This window comes from Manacus vitellinus, unplaced genomic scaffold (genome assembly GCF_001715985.3).
Source record: "Manacus vitellinus isolate BGI_N305 unplaced genomic scaffold, ASM171598v3 scaffold_21_pilon, whole genome shotgun sequence".
In the NCBI taxonomy this organism is placed as follows: domain Eukaryota; kingdom Metazoa; phylum Chordata; class Aves; order Passeriformes; family Pipridae; genus Manacus; species Manacus vitellinus.
Window position 1 is genome coordinate 564,090 of NW_021939546.1, and position 18,507 is coordinate 582,596.

Genomic DNA, 18,507 nt, shown 5'->3' on the forward strand with positions numbered 1-18,507 from the left:
CATAAATTTGATCTGAAAAAAATCACCAATTATGGAAATATGATAGGATATTAATTCTCTTCATTTTCTAGGGAAAATTCTCACAACTGTTAAAACAGTAATAATTAAACAAACCAGACACCCAGTTGAATGCTGTTCTTACAATAAATTATAGATGCTTGGGATTACTGATATTTGATGAATTAAAGCAAGAATTGAACATCTGCTTATATACAGATATATGTATATATATACACACTGGACCAAACAGGTCAAGTGGCATCAGATTTCTTGACATTGTCAGACAATAATGCATCTTTTTTCCTGATGTATTTATCTGGTTATCCTCATTCATTTTACTTAAAAAAACCCAAGAACCCATCTCACTAGTTATACATAGACCAATATTTTAAAAAGTTTTTAATATGATATAAATAACCAAGAGAATTAAAGAAATAATAAATGTTTCCTACATCAGGCAAGTACCAGCATGGTTCCTACCACGAATGGAGTCACCATCCCTTGAGGTGTTCAAGAAATGACTGGATGACTAGACATGGTTTAGTTGACAAGGTGTTCATCGGTCAAAGATTGGGCTTGATGATCTTGGAGGTCATTTATGAAAAATAATTCTGTGATCTAAGAATGAATTTTAGAAAGCTCAGAATTCTGCATGCTTTTCAATTTGTACATGAAGTATCTCTAGGGGAGCACATTGTCTTACCTACTCTCTGGCATATAAATTCGTGCTCTCCAATAAGGGTCTGCTGGCCACTGCTAGGCAATTACTTCGGTGACCAATGTCTCACAGTCAATGGTATCATAAGCAAGACTCCATTAATCTTGTTGTTAAACAAGTAAAAAAAAAATAATCAATTTCTTCTTCTCTATAAGAAGACCTTTTACTCCTAAAATAGCTCACCATGACAAAAATCAGCCTGTTAACCCATCACACCCACACACTTTCTTGCTCATTGTCACCCTGCAAAACGGAGGCTCCAGCTGAGCTTATTAGCCCCACCCCAGAATCTCTTACAAATTCAGGGTGAATTGCTCCTCTGGCCTTTAGTGACAATGTTTGTTGAAAGGGTGGCTGCTGTTCATAGAGCCTCTGAACGTGTTGAAGTAAAAGCCAGTATTTTCAGTGCTTTAATGAAGTAATTTAAACTGATAACACATTGATAAGAAAAAGGTATACACTCTTTTCCCTGCACTCCCAATGTTATTTCTCAATTTCTGTCATATTTTATGTGTTATTTTTACTTACCTGAGTTCTGGAGAGCAGGGTATCAGGCAGGTCCTTTAGAGCAGTCTCTTGCACTTGAAAGTCTCTCTGTCTGATGAAACTGGTACTTTATCAGCACCTCCTGGAACCAGGGCCCCTGTCCCTGTTTGTCTGCAGAGGACTTAAGGCAGATACGCTGTTGTCTGTGACTGGACTGACCTGTGGTCACTTGTAGGAATTTTACTTTTTTTCCCCTGTACTCGCAGCAGTGACAGCCTTATTTCCGCACAAAAGAGTTATGCTGAAGGCCTACCTATAACCTATTCCTGCTACCGCTGCTTATTGTTTTTTAAGTGTATTCTTTGCATATTTGTGTTATAAAGCAGTAGTATGGAGTGCTGTATGTGTCCTGGAATTACTTTTATATTTTTTTAAATGAAAATTATATTTAAGATTTTATTCGAATTCTTCCAAATGAAAATTTCTGTATGGTTTTGTCTAGGAGCCTCTACTCATTGTAGAAGGACAATGGCAAATGGGCTCATTATTAGACGGGAAGCTGCGCCGGGCAGACAGTGTCTCAACTGTTTGTGTAACCTAATCGGCATCTGGCTGAAACGTGTCTGACAAATGTGCGTGTGGAAGGGCCCATGTAGCCCGAGGCTGCGTGGTGCTCCCGGAGAACGCGTTACTGTGGGCAGCTTCCAACGCGGAGAACGCGTTATGAAAATCCCTGGGCAGACGCTCTAATTACACCAAAAAAGCCAACTCTTCGCGGAGCAGGGGCTTCGCGTCCTCGCCTCGTGTGGCGCAGCTCCGGTTGTCCCCGCCGCTGCCGTGAGGGCGAGCTCGGGGCGGGGGTTCGATGCCGCGATCGGGGCCGGGCGGGCTCGGCTGACGGCCGGGGACTGTGCCCGGTTGCTGGCAGCGGTGACACCTGCACCGGTGCGGAAGACAGCTCGCCGCCCGGCCTTCAGCACCGGGGCCCTGGGCAGCCCCCGTGCAGCAGCGCCGGTTGTTGCAGTTCCGCGGGGAGCCGGTGGGGCAGACCACCGCCGCCGCCCCTTCCCTTCCCGTTCCCGGCCCGGAGGGTTGCGGGCGGCGCGGGCGGCCCCTTCGCAGCGGACTGCGCGCCCATGCGCCTGCGCGCGGCGCGGGCCGGGCTCGTGTCCGGGGCGCGGGGCCGGCGGCCGGCGGCGGGGCTCGGCGGGCCGGGGACCGCCGATGTCGCGCGCGCCCGTTCCTCCCGCCGCGGGCAGCCTCCAAGGTTGAGGCTCGCCGGGCCCGCGGCGGGCGCGGAGGGCCGGTGAGCGCCGGCCGGGCGGGGCCCGCGGCGACACCCGGCCCCGCTGTCTTTGTCGCGGCAGGGCCGGGCCGGCCGGGCCGGGCTTGGGTCGGGGCGCCACCGCTGCCCCGCCCGGGCCCTCCTGGCGGGTTGGGGCGGTGCGCGCCGCTGCTGGGCAGGACCCCCGCGCTCCGCCGGGAGGGTGAGGGAGGCCGCGCTGCGCGGCCCTGCCGCAGCTCGGGATGCTGCGGGCCCGGCGGGTCTCGGGCCCGCGGCGGGACGCGGGTGGGCAGCGGGAGCTCCGCGGGAAAAGTGCCCGGAGGGAGGGGCCGTGGTCCGGGGAGACTCCAGAGGGTCCGTCTGCAGAGGGCGAGTTCTGCCTTGGCTGGTGGGAGTACCCGCCGGTCTGTCATTCTTGAGAGAGAGAATTTTCAAATAGTGCTTCGGAGATCTCACCTTCTGCTGCATCTGCATGAACGTGGTTATATAATGAGAGTAAAAAGTCGATATTAATGTTCTGGCTACTTATAGCTGTATTTACTAGTGCCATTTTGCTGTGGTTCCACGTAAAGCCTGCTATTTGTTAGCATTGATAATCAGAGCAATTCCATAGTAAACGAGAAAATGGGTTTATACCATTTTCAATTTCCAGCGTGAGCTGCCATTAACACTGCCTGTATCAAAACATGGCATTCCACATCAGTCTTAAATAACTTCATCTTTTCCAAAGATCGCATGCAAAAGATGTAGAAAGAAGACAAATTCATACGGAGAAGAGCAGATAATGTTCAATATGTTTTACTTGTCTCCAAAAGTATTTGTTGAAAAATTCAGGGTTTTTTTTCTTTTTTTCTTTTTTTTTTTTTTTTAAATTTGCTTTACTTCACATGTCTAAAGAAGATGGTAGCTGGATCTTGTTTGGTTCACTGGTAGATAGCATTAAAGTGTTTTGTATAAATGTGCCTGTTTATTTCTCTTCCCTTTCTCCAGTGTGCAGTGTCAGCTTTGATGATTATACAGCTCTCTATTTATGCTTATAAAGATTTAAGGCTTATTTTGAAATACATAGCTATGAGTTCTTTTTCAAGTGAGGATTAGGAGAGGAAATAGACACAGCCAAGGAAAGAGGAGCATGATCAGGAGGAAAGCACTCGTATTATGAATCAGCATTCCCTGAATCTGATAAAGTGGGATGAGAGCAGCTGTAGGGATTGTCACTGAATGTCCATCCAGCCCAACAGTACCTTGAAGAGGAACAGATGTTTGGAGAAAAAAAACCTTTAACAGAACAGCCCTATTTCCTCCCTATATCTCTTCCTAGACTCACACGGGTTGAGGCTTAAAGACTTCCTGAGCTACAGCTGCTGGCTTGGATTTTTTGTTTTGGTAATGTTGGTTGGGGTTTTTTGTTGGTGTTTTGGTTTTTTTTGTCCCCATTGCACTCCCTATGTTTGCCTTCTGTAGACTTGTTTAGTTGCTGTTAAACAAGAAAACAGGAGGTGGTTGGAGAGTGGAGTGGTTGAAATGGTGTTAATGGAAAGGAAGAGATGGGAGAAAAGCTTTTCCAAATTTATGGGAGAAGAAGGGATGGAGAAAGTGACATGCCTAAATAATTACTATCAGTTTGTTCTCTGGGTAGGATTGATAGTAAACAAAGAAGTAATCAAAATGGGAAGACAAATCCTTTGTCAGTGAATTTTGGAAAACAAAAGTGTTTACCTTGCTAATTCAAGCTTTTAATACCATAATTTAGAAGGGGGAAAACAGCTGAGTTGGGGGTATGCATACTTCAGATTATGCTTATATTTTCTTAGTCTTCCTGGGTTGTTTTCTTAACTTGTAGAAAAAAGAAATTCTGATGCTTAAGGAAGAGACATAGTAGAATTTAATATTTTGGATATAATTTTAAGTGTCAGATGCATAGTTTAAAAGAAAAATCTTTCTCTGATGGTCTAAGAAGAGAAATAATAATGAAAAGAAACCCTGAGTTTATGAATGTTGTTTTCTAAACTAACCTATACTTGCCTTGATTACAGTCTCTTCGTTTTTTTCCAGACCCAATTAAAATAGTTATAATTTAAAAAAAGAAAGTAAATATTATAGAGGTAAGTAACTTTGAGTTGTTAGATGTATTCTCTGAAGTTCTTGACTGTCACTGAAGGTTGTAGATAGCATGCTGAATTAAAGCCTCATGTCTTCTGTAGGCCAGTTTTTGATCCCTTTAACTTGGGAATACTGTCTTTCATGGCAGTTGTCTCTGCTTAAGTGCATCCTTTTCTTCTCCAGCAAGTGGGGATTGCAACACATGGGTAGTGACAGTGCAGGGCCTCTGCTCTTGCTGTGCTCATTTCATACGCAGTCGTGATGTGGTTTTGTTGTATGTGTGTACACAGAAACTGTATTATCAAAGGTAGCAGCAGAAGTCATTTACTGAATTGTAGCTTTTCTGTAATTACTCTTAATGTTGTCTAACTTCTTGTGAACTCTGGAAACTATTCAGTTTAGCTGTGAAGTGGTGTTTTGGGGAGAGCCTGGGAAGCGTTGAGCCTGTATAGGGGTCAGGCAAGGAAGGATCTTTCAGTCATGATGACAGGGATGATGCTGTGGGCTCGGTCTTGTTTCAGGCTGTGTGACTGTCAACTTTGTTTGCTAATTGCAAAAGCAATCCTTCCCAGTCTCAGCCAGACAGTTGCATATTTGGGGTAAGTACAGTACTGGGGTTGGTCTTTATTCTGGACAAGAAGTAAGGTGGTTGGACAGAATGACTGTGGACACTTAACCTTTTTGTATTAATTTCCAACTTGGAAAGCAGCTAAAAGCCATCACTAAATGTCTTCATGTTCTTTGCTCTGAACAAACTTTACCTGGGCTATGTTACTGAAGTCTGTTATCTTACCTGACCTGTATTGCCTTTACTTCCACAGTTAAAAAAAAGAAAAACAAACCCTAACTTATTGTTTTGGTAATAGGTTGTTATAATGTGTTCTGCTACATGGTAAGCTATTGAACTTCCCAACTCCTGAGTTTGCTTATGCCCTATTGTCATGACTAAATCTTAGTGCTTCTTAGCATAGCACTAAATACCTGTTTGGTACATCATAACATGTTCTTGATGCTTTAATTTAAAGAATATAATTATATTGTGATGATAATGTATTAATTATGTATTTTTTCTTTGGTTTCATCAAGCTGGCAGATGGGACCAGTCTTTCAGTAATGCATTGTTTTTATCATAAGTTAACCACGCCCTTGTAGCTAAGAGGATGTTAGAAGAGCTCACTGTTACTTTTCTTACAAAAAACAATCAAATATCACTTAAAATGGGTGTGAAAAAAGTAGTAGCTAGCCAAAACCTGACATTGGGAACATGTCCAGTCCACATAACTATAGAGTGACATCGTGTAGAAGTTAGTTTTACATCTCTCATTTTTCACGTAGTCTTCTTGATTATATGTAGTTCAAACAATGAACTACTTTCAGGCATTGTAAGAAGAAATTCCAGCTTCCATACTGTCTGAAACAGCAGAGCTAAAACCCACTATTCATTAAGCAAAGTAATTTTTTTTCTCCATTGGAATGCATTACTGGTGGAACTTCATAGATTTGGCTGAGGCCTTAGGAAGTATTTCTCAGCCCTTTGGAAAAAGAATTGTGATTGGTCTTTCTAAAGACAAAGCTACAAAAGCAAGTTAGAATTCCATGGTAAGACACATTATGTTAAAATGGACTTGAGATTTTTATATAAATTTTCTGGTGTCAGACTGATACTTAAAAATCATCTGTTTCAATGATCTTCCTTGCATTTTTCCTGTAGTAGGCCATTTTGAAAGAAGTAAACAGGCCCTTACTTCCAAATGGAAGTGCAACAGTCAGTGGCCAGCTAATTAGAAAATAACTGACTTCCTTTGATGATGAGCAGATACATATTTCTGTGAAGAGCCACTTCCCTTTTCTTTATTTAATATCTAAGGAAAATTAGATTTCTAAGACTTGTGCTCAGAGCAGGCTGCAGGAGCACTGTTGCTTAAATAGCATGGAGGAAGACTTCCATAGCCACAAGAATACCTTGGTTTCAAGTTATGCTGTAAGTGCTTGTGAAGGCAAGTCATGGCTATGCTAAGAAAATTAGTGAGCAAAATGAAATATTACTGCAAGACCATGGATGTTGGATGGATTGTGTTAGAAGAATTGACTATTGATGTATGCAGCTGTGTTTATACCTTCTCTGTTTACTGGGTAGCTTGGACAGCTTTCCTGTGTGGAAATTACTAAACTGGTTATGCTTCTCGCTGCTAAAATCTTTACTTTCATTTCTTGTTGGCTGTCAACAGCTGCAGGTTGCAATGAGTTGTAGTTCACAAGAAAAGCTAGTTTAGAAACTGTTTTACTCTTGAGTGTAAGTGATAGAAAGTTGGCCTTTTAACTGATCATTTAAAGGAGAGTAATATCCTGAAGTGGGTTCTCACCAGTCATGTGGTTTGTTTAAAATTGTAGTAAGTGATTAATAAAGGGTTACGTGTTACCATATTGCATGAGGGCCATGCTTATGTTCTTTGGTTTCTCCATCGAGTCTCATTTCATACATCCCTTTGGAAAGGGAACTGTGCACAACCTGGTAAATGAGAGATGAGCATTTTGGTTCTAGCCTGCAGATTGTGGCATAAGTTCATATTATCTCTATAACCAAGGAGAATTAGACCTAGAAAATACTTGAGCTGCTGGTACATAAAACCCAAAGTTGCATAGAATGGGTGTGTTTTCATGTGTCAGATGCTGGATCCTTTTAAACTTACCAATTTAACTCCTTGTAAGTTTTGTATATCTTTAAAATAAAGAGTTATGCTAAAAACATTGATTTTAATTAAGGCTCAATGAACATTTAAAAATATGACTCGGTTGTTTCTCACTTCTGGCATATGAACCCAAGCCTTATGGTAAATTTAACTCCATTTGTATTCTTTTGTTTATTTTGGTTCTGATGTAGGGTAGATGCTAGTTCTGGCTCCTTTCCAGGAGAAAGTTGGCTAAAAGCAACATTAAGGAAGCTAGCCTTTGGGGGAATGAGTAGGAAAGTAAAGTATGTAGAAAGGAGCTTTAATTATAAGCACGTGACCTTCAAAGTGTGTTACTCTTTTGTAAATGCATGATGATACTTGAACTCCAGTGAAACGATTGAGTTGCATTTTATTGAAAAGAAAAACCCTAAATCTTCTGATCTAGTGCATAAACAAACTGACTTTGCAGTCAGTTCTTAGCTGATTAATCTGATTCTTCCCTGTTTTGTTAGCCAAGGGGATGGACCTTCAAGTATATGTATGTTTCGTTTGGCATGCTGAGCCTCAAAAACAAAGAAATTTTCCAGCCTGAGGTCTAAGAGAACAAAGGAAGTTCCCTGTTAAAAGTTTTTACTGTAGTCCATCAGTATTTTCTCTTGCAGCCCGGGGAGCTCTCAGCCATCTTATGTACAAATACACTGTATTTAATTCTTTTCCCCTTCAAAGAAGGCTTCTCTGGTTTCCTGAAGGACACATCCCTGTGTCAGATTTGAAACTTTTTTGCTAAAGGGCCATCTTCAGATGGACAGGAGATAGTGTCTGCAAAAACAGTGTGGTTTTTCTTCTCAGCACACGGGGACAATGCTCGACAGACTGTAAATCACACTGGACTTCAGAGGTAATTAAAAACCTGAAATTGTTCTCGGAAGTAAAGGGAATTTAGTTTAACATGGTCAGTGATGGAAATGTTAGTCACAGGACTTTGAGCAATGATTTCAACTTTTAGTAGATTGCTACAACATTTCTAATTAAGTTCCTTCTTAAAACACCTCACATACTAGTTGTATTTGTGAACTTCCACTTCAGTTTTCTTTGGGACCATGAAAACCCCATGACTCATTAGTCTGATGATGACTTTTAAAGAATGATGCTACACAAAGCTTTCTGATAGGATAAGTTTTATGCCATCTAAAATGTTAGACTGCTTTATTTTTTTATATCAGAAAGACTTGGAGAGCTAGTGAGTATCAAGTGAAATGGAATCTGGGGAATGCTAGCCATGATATTCCTGACTATTGTTAGGCAATATTCCAAGTAAAATCAGGAACGTGTCAGCAGAAATCAGTTATATGAATTTGTAGTGTAAAAGACACAAATGAAGCTTACAGTGAAGCTGTGTTTGAGCCCTAAATTGGGATTTTAGCTTGTCAGGGAGCATTATAGCAGGCTAATTCACCAGCTCCCTCTCCTGCATGTGTCATTGACTGAGTCAGTTTAATTTATTCTTCAGATATTAGAATGCCATTAACTTTGAAGCAAGAAGGAGACTGGGTCTGTGGAATGCTATATAACTGGCTTGAAAACCACATATACAATTTCAGCCCCAATTATGTCAGACTTCTTTTTATATGTAGACTAGTATGAAGATTACTTCCTGTATTCTGGAAGTTCCCATTTCTTTCTCTTTTCAGGAAGAGAAGGAATAGTTTAAAGCATATCATATATACAGTAGTGTTTGTGTAAGGTGTGCAGTTATTTTTACTTTGTCATATGATAAGAATAGTTGAGACAGTATTTTGGGTAATCAAGATACCTGTAACTCTTTAATACCAATTTTCTTCAGGGAAATGTAGGATATACGTAGTAAGCTAATTTGATGTGTACAGTGAAGAAACTGTTTTTAAAAACAAATCTAAATTGACTTTTTTAGAAAAAAAACCAAATGCCTGGCATTGCAGATACATGTAGGTGCTAACATATTTGGGCTTACTGTAAGGTCCTGCACTTTACCTTAGGATTCTCAGGGAAAGAGGTTTATACAGTTGTATGTAATGTGGGGTGTTGCAGTCTGCCTTCAGCTAACCTTACTTAAAATATCGTGTGTGCTGATCCACTGCGGTGTTCCTTTGAGTAACTCAGAAATCTAAACACAGTATTGTAGTTCCTCTAGGTAATAAAGCCCTGTAATCATCACCTAATTAAAGATACTAAACATAAAATTGAGATACTGAATTTTATATATAATAGGCATATATATGCTGCATATCATATGCATCTGTGGATAATATAAATATAAACATTTATGTTTGCAGTAACTTTGAGGATGTAGCAGACAGGTCTGTGCCTTGCCTGACTGACTGATCAGGTGGCTGAGAGTTGCTGGTGGTTCTGTTTTGCCCACTGGAAACTGCATCAGAGTACAAAGTCTTTACTAATTAAGTCTTATGTCCTCCTATCTTTCAGTATGTTCAAACTCAAAATCCATACATTTCTTTAGGAGGTATCTGCATGACTTTGGGCAGGGGGATGCAAATGGGGTCCTCCTGGGTTTGTTGGCAAACTGGGAGCAGTGTAGCTAATATGGCTTGGAGCCTGAATGAGTGTCCCTGCTTTGGAGCTGGGTGATGCTGCTTAGTTCCACATGTGCTCCTGCACAGGGTAAGGAAGGTGTACCCCTGCCTGCTTGTCTCCAGACCCAGCCATCTTCAGTGGAAAGTGTTGGTGTCCTCAGGAGCAGACTGGAAGTGGGATTTGTGTTCAAAATCTCTGATAAATTGGCAGGTTCTAGAGTGAGCCCTCTCTGGGGAAAAAGCACATTTTTAGAATGGGTTGATTCTAGTTTTGATCACACATTAATAATAGTTAATAATGGCTTGAGCATCCTGATGGTGCTCTGAATGATTTGGCATGCTTCCCAGCCAATGTAGGTTAGCTTTTGTACTCTTCAAATATAACTTGAATTTCAGCATCTGAAAAATGCTGGGAAAAACAAGGAAACCAATTCTCTTTGCAGAGCTGAAAAACTGGCTGAGGTGAGTTGAGCAAAGAATACTGTTAACTGGGGGCTTCCAGCCTGGGCTGGTCAGCTGGAGAGAGCTTGCCTAGATCTGGGAAGTGTTGGGGCTTGGGGAGCAGAGCCTGGGCTTGAGCTCTCTGTAGCTGCTGGCCCTGTGGTATAGGAGGGCACCAGGTGGAGCAGCTTTACAAGATGAGAGCTCCCGCGGGGAGGTGCGGCAGGGCACAGGGGGACCAGCAGAGGTGGGAGGGTGACGGCAAAGGCAGAAGTCCTGACTCGTGCAGTTAGATTTATCACTGGGGCCTAGCTAAGATCTTAGGAGGGGCACTGTGGTGTATCTGGCTGTCCTTGTTACTGCTACAAACAGCTGAGCACATGACTACAATCTCTTCCACTGCAATTAAGAGTAGCAAAGGGAAGGACACTTTGTAACTGAAGTGCAGAGCATCGTTTTTGTCAGCAAAAGGCCTGCAGATCTGTCACTGTTTAAATAATAACCAGGTTTTTAAAGAAACATTTGTTTAGGAAAGCCTTGAGAAGACTGTCCAAAAATACAAAGATTAAAGGTTTAATGAGATTTGCTTTCTTGAGTGTTTCCAGAATGCTGTGTTAAGCAAAATCACATCTCTAAAGCAGGGAGGTTAAAACAAGTGCTTATACAGACTTTCCTGGAGTTGGTGATATCCAGTGAAACTATCAGCCATCATTCATAGCGAATGTATTCTTATTGCTGTCACTGTGAGTTTTAATTGGAGAAGCCTCAGTTTCTCTAACAGGGCTAGAGAGAAACTTTTAGCTCTTTCCTTTGTGCTGTCAGAGGAAAGAGGGACATATCTCTTGGGAGTCAGCAGGATTCACTTGTGTACCGTGGGTACGTATTGTCTTAGTGGAGTGACACAGATTTCTTGCCGCGGGGGTTGTCAGCAGAAGGGTGGGAGAGAGCAGTGGTCTGTGGTTTAGTGATGGCCAAGTGAACTACCCTGTTGGATGGAATGGTGTACATGGAGTTGAAAAGCTCATGACATGTAGAAGGGATTTTCAGTCTTTATTAAGAGGAGGGTAAAGAGTTGGAAAGGCAACTATAGGAGCACTCAGTGTGTGTCCATAGGAATGCTGATATGTTGCTCCTTACAGGAGGAAAAAATAATTAAACTATATAAATTTGCAGCTTAAATTTGGTAAAATAACTCAAGTAACTGGATCTTTACATGTTAACATTGCTATTCTGTGTTCTCCACATCACTAAAATCAGCTCAATAAATGTAACTGCTATTTCCATACTTTTCTGAAGAGAATCATTACAAATAAACTAATATCAAAATAATTTGCTTTATTGCCGGTGATTTTCTATTACAATTTAGACTAAGTTCTATTTGCATGTTTGTATTTAAGGGGAATCAAAAGACATACTAAAAAGAAATAAGCAAAACCAAACCCTTAAAATTACTACTGACAATGTATACTCACTTTCAGAAATCCTAGTATTTTAAAACTGACTTCCTGAACATTGTAATTCTAAACCAGAGTATTTTATTTCCACTTCTCATAAAAATACTGATTTGTTTTCAGATTAGAGTAAAACCACACAGCAGAAAGAAAGGTTTAAAACTGTGCATGTGACTTATTTTACAATTAATGTTCCTACGTTTATTGACTAGATGTTTATTTACTAGAGTCATAGGTATGAGGTATGCATTTGTTCAGATCAGGTTTCTTGGGACACAGCCCAAGGTTTTCTCACTTTCAAATTTCAGTGACCTGTTTTCTGGAAGGTCTTAAGTCACTTGCCAGAGAATAATTCTTTGAAATCTTCTGCCACTGTTATAAATTTTGAAATTAACATAGGTGAAATGATGAAATATGAAAACTCCTGTTATTCTATCCTATTTAGGGAAATGGATAATGAACTGATAGCTAAATGCCTTCATGTCTAGGTCCAAGAGTCTTCACTGATGTTGACAGTTTAAGAGAGCTGGTTTTAAAGTTTTAGGAAAACCTGGAAAACCCTGACAGAAACGATGTAGGCGTGACTAGTTAGCTGTTATATCAGAATTGTATTTTTCTTAATTTAGCTTGGCCTTAGGTGACTGCCGTAACTGTTTTTCCCCAGACAAATTCTTCATGTGTTTTTGGTGCAAACTGCACTGTGAGCCTTTTGATTTTCAAACATTTGCTTTTGGCAGCTGTGCACTTTGCTTGCTCTATGTGTCAGTGCTTTCAGAGAGATGGCTAGGAATAGTTTTGTATTCTGATACATTCTAATGAAACTCTGAGCTGCTCTTAGAAACAGTAGCATTGTTAGATACATTGTTCTGACTGATTTAAAATGCTGGTTTGCGTGGTTTTCTTGACCATACTTTTTCTTGATATTCCTCACATAATTGGCTTCTCCAAACCTTTGAGTTAATTTGTTTAATGCCTGATGAAATCTTGGTGAATGAATGTTAGCAAGATTCTTGATTTCTGTCCTCTACACCACCCACCACCTCAGCTCTCTTACCACGCAGTGTGAGCCTCACATTTATAAGCCAGATTGACCTTGAATTTACTTTTTTGCCTTAAATCTTCCCAGTTACTTTGTGAAGAGATAAAAAATTGAATGTATTTTCTCTTCCTATTTGCACCACAGGGTATTACTCAAAATCACTGCTTTCCTAATCTTTATACCTAAGATTCTTAGTACGGGTGACTCGTAAAGCCTGCTGTGTATGGCAGTCATTTTTACCGTGTTGTTAAGATTGGCCCTGTTTCTGCTGGCACTTATTTTTGGAGTAGTTGCATTACTTGTGATATTTTAAGCAGTTTAAAGCCTTTGAGAAAATAATCAGTCTTAAGTAAGATGTATGAGTTACCTTCATTATAATGCAATTTCATTCAAAGTGAAACAGCAGTAATTTATCCTTTCATAGTGACAGTGAATAAAGGATATAGACTGAGAGTGAAATATTAATGTACTAAAATTAGGATTTTGAAACACCTAGTAATTTTTATTCCTTTCTTGTATAAAAGATGGTGTTAAATACTAGTGTTGAAAGTAATTTTTTCCAAGATTATATTTAAAAGATATATGTTGGGATTTCTGTGTTTTGGTTTTTTTGTTTGGTTGGCTTTTTGGTTTTTGGGGTTTTTTTTGTAATTGATGTACCTGAGTCTTTCTGTCCCACAGTGACATAAGAACCAACTGGAATCTTTCTGATGTTTGGATTGGGACCTTACTATTCCCACCCTGCATCTGAAGGCTTCTGGCAAAATCTGATGCCGTTTTCAGAGTGAATGTGGAACATATGGAAATTGGAAACCCCTTTGCAGTTTTCTAGGGGAGCTCTTCAGTGTCATGTTGGTGGTGGAGAGAAAGTGGGGAAGTTGAGTACTACTAGTTTGGGTTTGACCTGTGGTGTTCCTCTTGTTATCTGAAGGCATTCAGTGTGTCTTCCTTTTGATATGAAGTGACAATAAAACAATGCTGTATTTGATTGACAAAAAAGTTCTTTGTAGCATTGCATCCAAATAAAAGCTTCTGCTTTAGCAACCAATCACTCAGTCTATATATTGTGCTTCAGATAAATGCACAGTGTTATGAGATGGATTTACTCATTCCAGTAATTTTACTTTAATTAGATACTATTGGAGGGTCTTCAGAAGTGACTTTTTTCCCCTGTAGCTGCAGAATTGTTTGTGGCAACAATTTAGTAAGTCAGCGTTTTGAGGAAATCAGCAAAGGTCAAAATAAATAGTTACCAGCAACACCACTTCAAAAGTTCCTCTTCAGCCTTTGTTTTGCCAAGTTTTACCCTTTGCTCTGCAGCTAGCCCTTCCTCTGAGGTGCATCTGGATTTTCTCTGAGTTGGGCTGGGGAAGAATTAAACTCTGAGTCACTGTAGGTCAAAGCCCTGCATTTTCAGATGCTGAAGGAAGCTCTAGTGAGGGGTTTGCTAGAAAATGCCCCAAAGGGCTGCTGTTTTCATTTCCTGAGTGAGCAGCGGTTCTGTTCTGACTGCTCTGACCCCACAACTCTGGTCAAGAAAGAGGAGCAATTAATGATTAATGAATTGGCAGAATTAATGAAGTGGCAGGTAACCTTCACTTTCCCAAACCCACTGTTTCCCTGACTGCTCAAGTAGCACCTCTTGCTCTTCCTCCAAAACCCCAGGCCTGTCCAGGCACTGGCAGTGAGACTGGGGATTAAGGACACTTGGTGTAGGGAGTGACCTGAAGAGAAAGTGAGGAAAGAGCAGAGCCAGCAGTGTGATGCCTTAGTGTGAGACATTTGGGAGCTGTTGTAGATTCCTGGGCATAAATTCTTTGAGACTGTTTTCTGCACGCTGGCAGATGCTAGAGGATCTTTTGCTTTGGTGTAGATTAGAAATGTGGTGTCCCTGCTCCTCTGTCCTGCCACTGTAGAGATTAGTGAAGGTGAGCAGTGGGTGGCCTGGAGGGTTTACACTGATACTTGTTACTTGTACTGCTTCAGTGCCTATCACTAAAGTAGTTGATTGTTTCTATATCTATTTTTCTACAGTTTCTGTGCCATTATTAGTTTATCAAGATGTTTTAAAATAAGCTTTTATTTCTATTTATTTTTGTAATGGGAAGTCGGAGCTGATCCTGGATCCTGTGGTATTTCTGTACTGCAGAGATGAGCTCTGTGAGTATACATCAGGAATTTCTCTGAGTCTGTCTTTGTGGATGAGCAGCATACTTGCATGTTACTTCTATAATGTTGTATTGCTGTTGATGCTTGTGTAACTTCTGACAACCTTGGGGGTTCTGGAGAGATAAATAATCTCAGTGTCCCTTTGTGCATATTGTATATTTTTCCTTTGTTTGGTGCAGCAGGTTTAGTGGAAAAAAGGAATTAAAAAAGGACAACTTTTGCATCCTCTTCTTTTTGTCCTAACAGGTGGCGACAGACAAGGTTGCAGGAAAGCTGAGCTCTACTCTCTCATGGGTGAAGAACACTGTGTCACACACCGTCAGTCAAATGGCCAGTCAGGTGGCAAGTCCATCTGCCTCCTTACACACAACATCCCCCTCCACCACTCTGTCCACACCCGCCCTGTCGCCATCCTCACCAACACAACTGAGCCCAGACGACTTAGAACTACTCGCAAAACTTGAGGAACAGAACAGGTGAACGGAAAACTTTTTGCTCTTCGAAATACAGCAGTGAGACTGAAATTGTTTTATTGCAATTGCAGCATAGAGGCTGTTAAAGGGGGGTAGGTAAAACGTTATGGCACAACACTTCAATTCCAAGGCCCTAAGGTTTAAGAACTTATATTCTTGTGCTATGTTTTTACAACTTCTGTTTTTGTGGAACTCTAAAAGGTGTTTTTCTCTCCTGATTTTACAGGAGCATTTGTAGCTGCTTCTAATAGTAAGAAATTATGCTGAGTCTGTGATTTTCGCTATCCAATTTAAATAGAGTATCTCAGGGATGAAACTTGTGTATAACCTTACCTTCTAAAGTCAAAACTATACTTCCTATTAGCTTCTTGAAATCTTTAGTATTTCTAAATTCCATTTTCTCTATTTTTTTCAATTTATACCCACTTCTTGCTTTTAACTACATAACTTTCTCTGTATAGAGATAGAACAGTGTTCAGCCACGTTTCTGCTGTTAACACTACTGGTAGTAATTCCTAATTAGTCCTTTCTTCTTGCCTTTTTTTTTGTATAGTAGGTAACTGTTTCCTTGGCAGCCTTTCCATGAGTGCATGTTTTTTTGCACTGTGTGCAATTCAAGGTGCAACTTTTAGGTGTATCAGTTGCTTTTGATGTGCACAGTGATTGCAAGTTTGCAGTGTCACTAAAAAATGGAACTGGACTGTATAATTTCTTAATGCTGAATTTCCAGAACCAGTACGCACTTGCACTTTCGAGGCAGGGCTTCTAAGTCATCTGTCCTTTTGCAAAATTTGGTTGTGTTTCATAAATATGTTTCAGTAGTCTTTGAGAGGTTGACTGCAAAGAACTTGAGCTCCAAATAGATTTTTAGACTTGGCAGGTATCTGCAGGGCTTTCATACCTGCTGGAGATGGCTATCCCTGTGCTGTAGTGCAGTGCAGGGATTGCTAATTTAACTCAAACTAGTTCCAGCTTCTGTGAGTGTGACTGGACTTTGCACTGAGGCAGTTGAGGTGCTCTATTTTTGGTTGGGTGGTTTTTGTTTGTTGGTGTGTGTTGTTTGCTCTGCTGATTCACTTATGAGGGTAGTAACTTCCAGTGGAGGAAAAGAGTAACTGAGGGAGAAGGGGCTAATGCCTTTGTGTCACCTGGCAAGTCTTCTCTCATGTTTATATTCTGCAGCCTAATAGCAGTACAGTTTGCAGGGAATTTGATATATCTGTCTAGTTCTTGACTGAGAATAGAAGGAAGCTTCTAGAAGCACATCATCCTCTCTTCCTTGTGGTTTATGAGATTGTCTCTCTTTGAAGATGAACTATATGTAATTTTTGCTGTGCAAACGAAAAATTATCAAGAGAAGCAAAAAAATAGTTAAATAGTGCTTTTAAGAAAGCTAATTTGCATTTAATCTGAGGCTTTCTACTCTGTTCATGGCAAAGTGACTTTTATTTGTAAAGCAAACTGTTCTTTGGACTGCTTATCTATGTTGGAGCATAATGTCTTTACATGTAGAGTCATCTCATTAAGCCCTGCAGTTAGACTAGCTGGCTTGTTGAAAGAAGAATATGAGCTTGGGCTTTCTTTTTCAACTCAGCTTTCTTCATTTAGTAAATAAATTAGCAAATCTTGTCAGGTTTTATTTAATTTTAGCCAGACCTGTTGTTCAGTCCCACACTAGTCTTGTGTAGGAATTGTGATGAGAAGCTACCCTATCAGGTGTACCTTTCCTCGTGAGATACTGCCTTTTAATACTGAAATTTGATGCTCTCATGCTGGGTTCACTGTAGTTTCAGAACAGTTTGCATCTGCAGTTTTGCACAGTGGCACTTTGTTGACAAGAAATTGTACTCTGTTCAGAGGGAACCATTCTTGTTTCTGCTTGCTGGAAGAACTGCTGATGATGCATGTTTTTAAAGATTTCCTTTTCATTGTTGGCTTTTATGTCAGTAAGGAGAATACGAATTAGTTAAACAGCTAGAAAAGGGAAGAACTCAAATTGTATCAAGCTATGTCTTGTAGCATTCTGTAATCTAATTATACAGAAAGTCCCCTCAGAATAATGAGGTAGCTCAGTCCAGAGTCCTGGTGCAACTGTTTGGCATTAGTAAATCATTTATAAAGTTTTAAATGAAGGAAAGCAGTGACTAAACATCACAGAACTTGCTACTTACTGTAAAAAGAACTTCCCATTTTCAAATCTAAGAACAATGAGTTTATCCAGGTAAGGTAAAATTGCAGAAACTTAGCATAACTTCTATAGAAAGCTGTGAAAACTGGAAGTGACTAGTTAGAACCTTGTTTTTGTCATCTTAATGTTTATTCTGTGCTTGTTTTTGCTCTGTGATTACTTTGAATTTGATGTTTAGGCATTATCTTGGATTGAGAGGAGTTCCAGACTACATTTTCACTATGGGTCAATATAAGCCATGCTTCTAAACATTTAAAATGGATTTTTAAATATTTTCTTTAAAACTAGATTTTTTGCATTCCATTAATATGGACTAAATGAAAATTTGTCTTAAAAAGGCTTTGTTGTTGTTTTTCTTTTTTTTTCCGGAGGCATTACCATTTAACCCTTTTCCAAACAAAATACTGCTGTAGACTGTACTTGTCGTTGTGAATTAAATTACTTTTCCCAAGCCTTTCATAAACACCAGTAGGTGAAAGCTGGGAAAGCTAGTATAAATATCTCTGTTGTAGCAGAGAGCTTAAAAATTGTAGGTATGCTGAGGTTTGTGTACCATCTCAGGTACAATATAACTCAACTTATAATTTATTAAATATCTAGACCATAACCTTGCTGAAATGCTGGGCAGGGACAGCTTTTGTGCAGGTGCATTGAGAAATTATTCAACCACGTGGCTCTCATATACTCATGTTGGAATTCTTGGAAGTTAAAGCACAAATGAAACTCTTGGTATAGCAAAACACTTTCAAGTTAGTCTGAATTCTTGCTCTTACCTAACACATGGTCTAAAAAATTTCCCCCTGTTTATGGGGCTCAGTGTGAGTTGAGGATAAACAAAGCATGCCTTTTTGCCCAGAATCTCAGCTCTTTGCCAAGCTGAGGGCCATAGCAACCAGCTAACAGGGAAGCCTC

The 18,507-nt window shown here is 40.3% G+C and overlaps 1 protein-coding gene across 6 annotated transcripts in view; it reads left to right on the forward strand.

The window, feature by feature from the left end:
* The window catches only part of EVI5 (ecotropic viral integration site 5), a 75,616-nt gene that overhangs the window by 659 nt on the left and 56,450 nt on the right, over positions 1-18,507 (forward strand). For 2 of the 6 annotated variants that reach the window (XM_018072065.3, XM_008921896.4), the window contains exons 1-2: positions 14,031-14,925; positions 15,181-15,410. In XM_018072065.3, coding sequence (XP_017927554.1) covers positions 14,917-14,925; positions 15,181-15,410 — 239 coding nt within the window. In that variant the 5' untranslated portion in view covers positions 14,031-14,916. Of the gene's footprint in view, positions 1-14,024; positions 14,926-15,180; positions 15,411-17,534; positions 17,629-18,507 lie in introns of those variants that run through there. The other 4 variants (XM_018072069.3, XM_018072067.3, XM_018072066.2 and 1 more) reach the window with 4 other exon arrangements.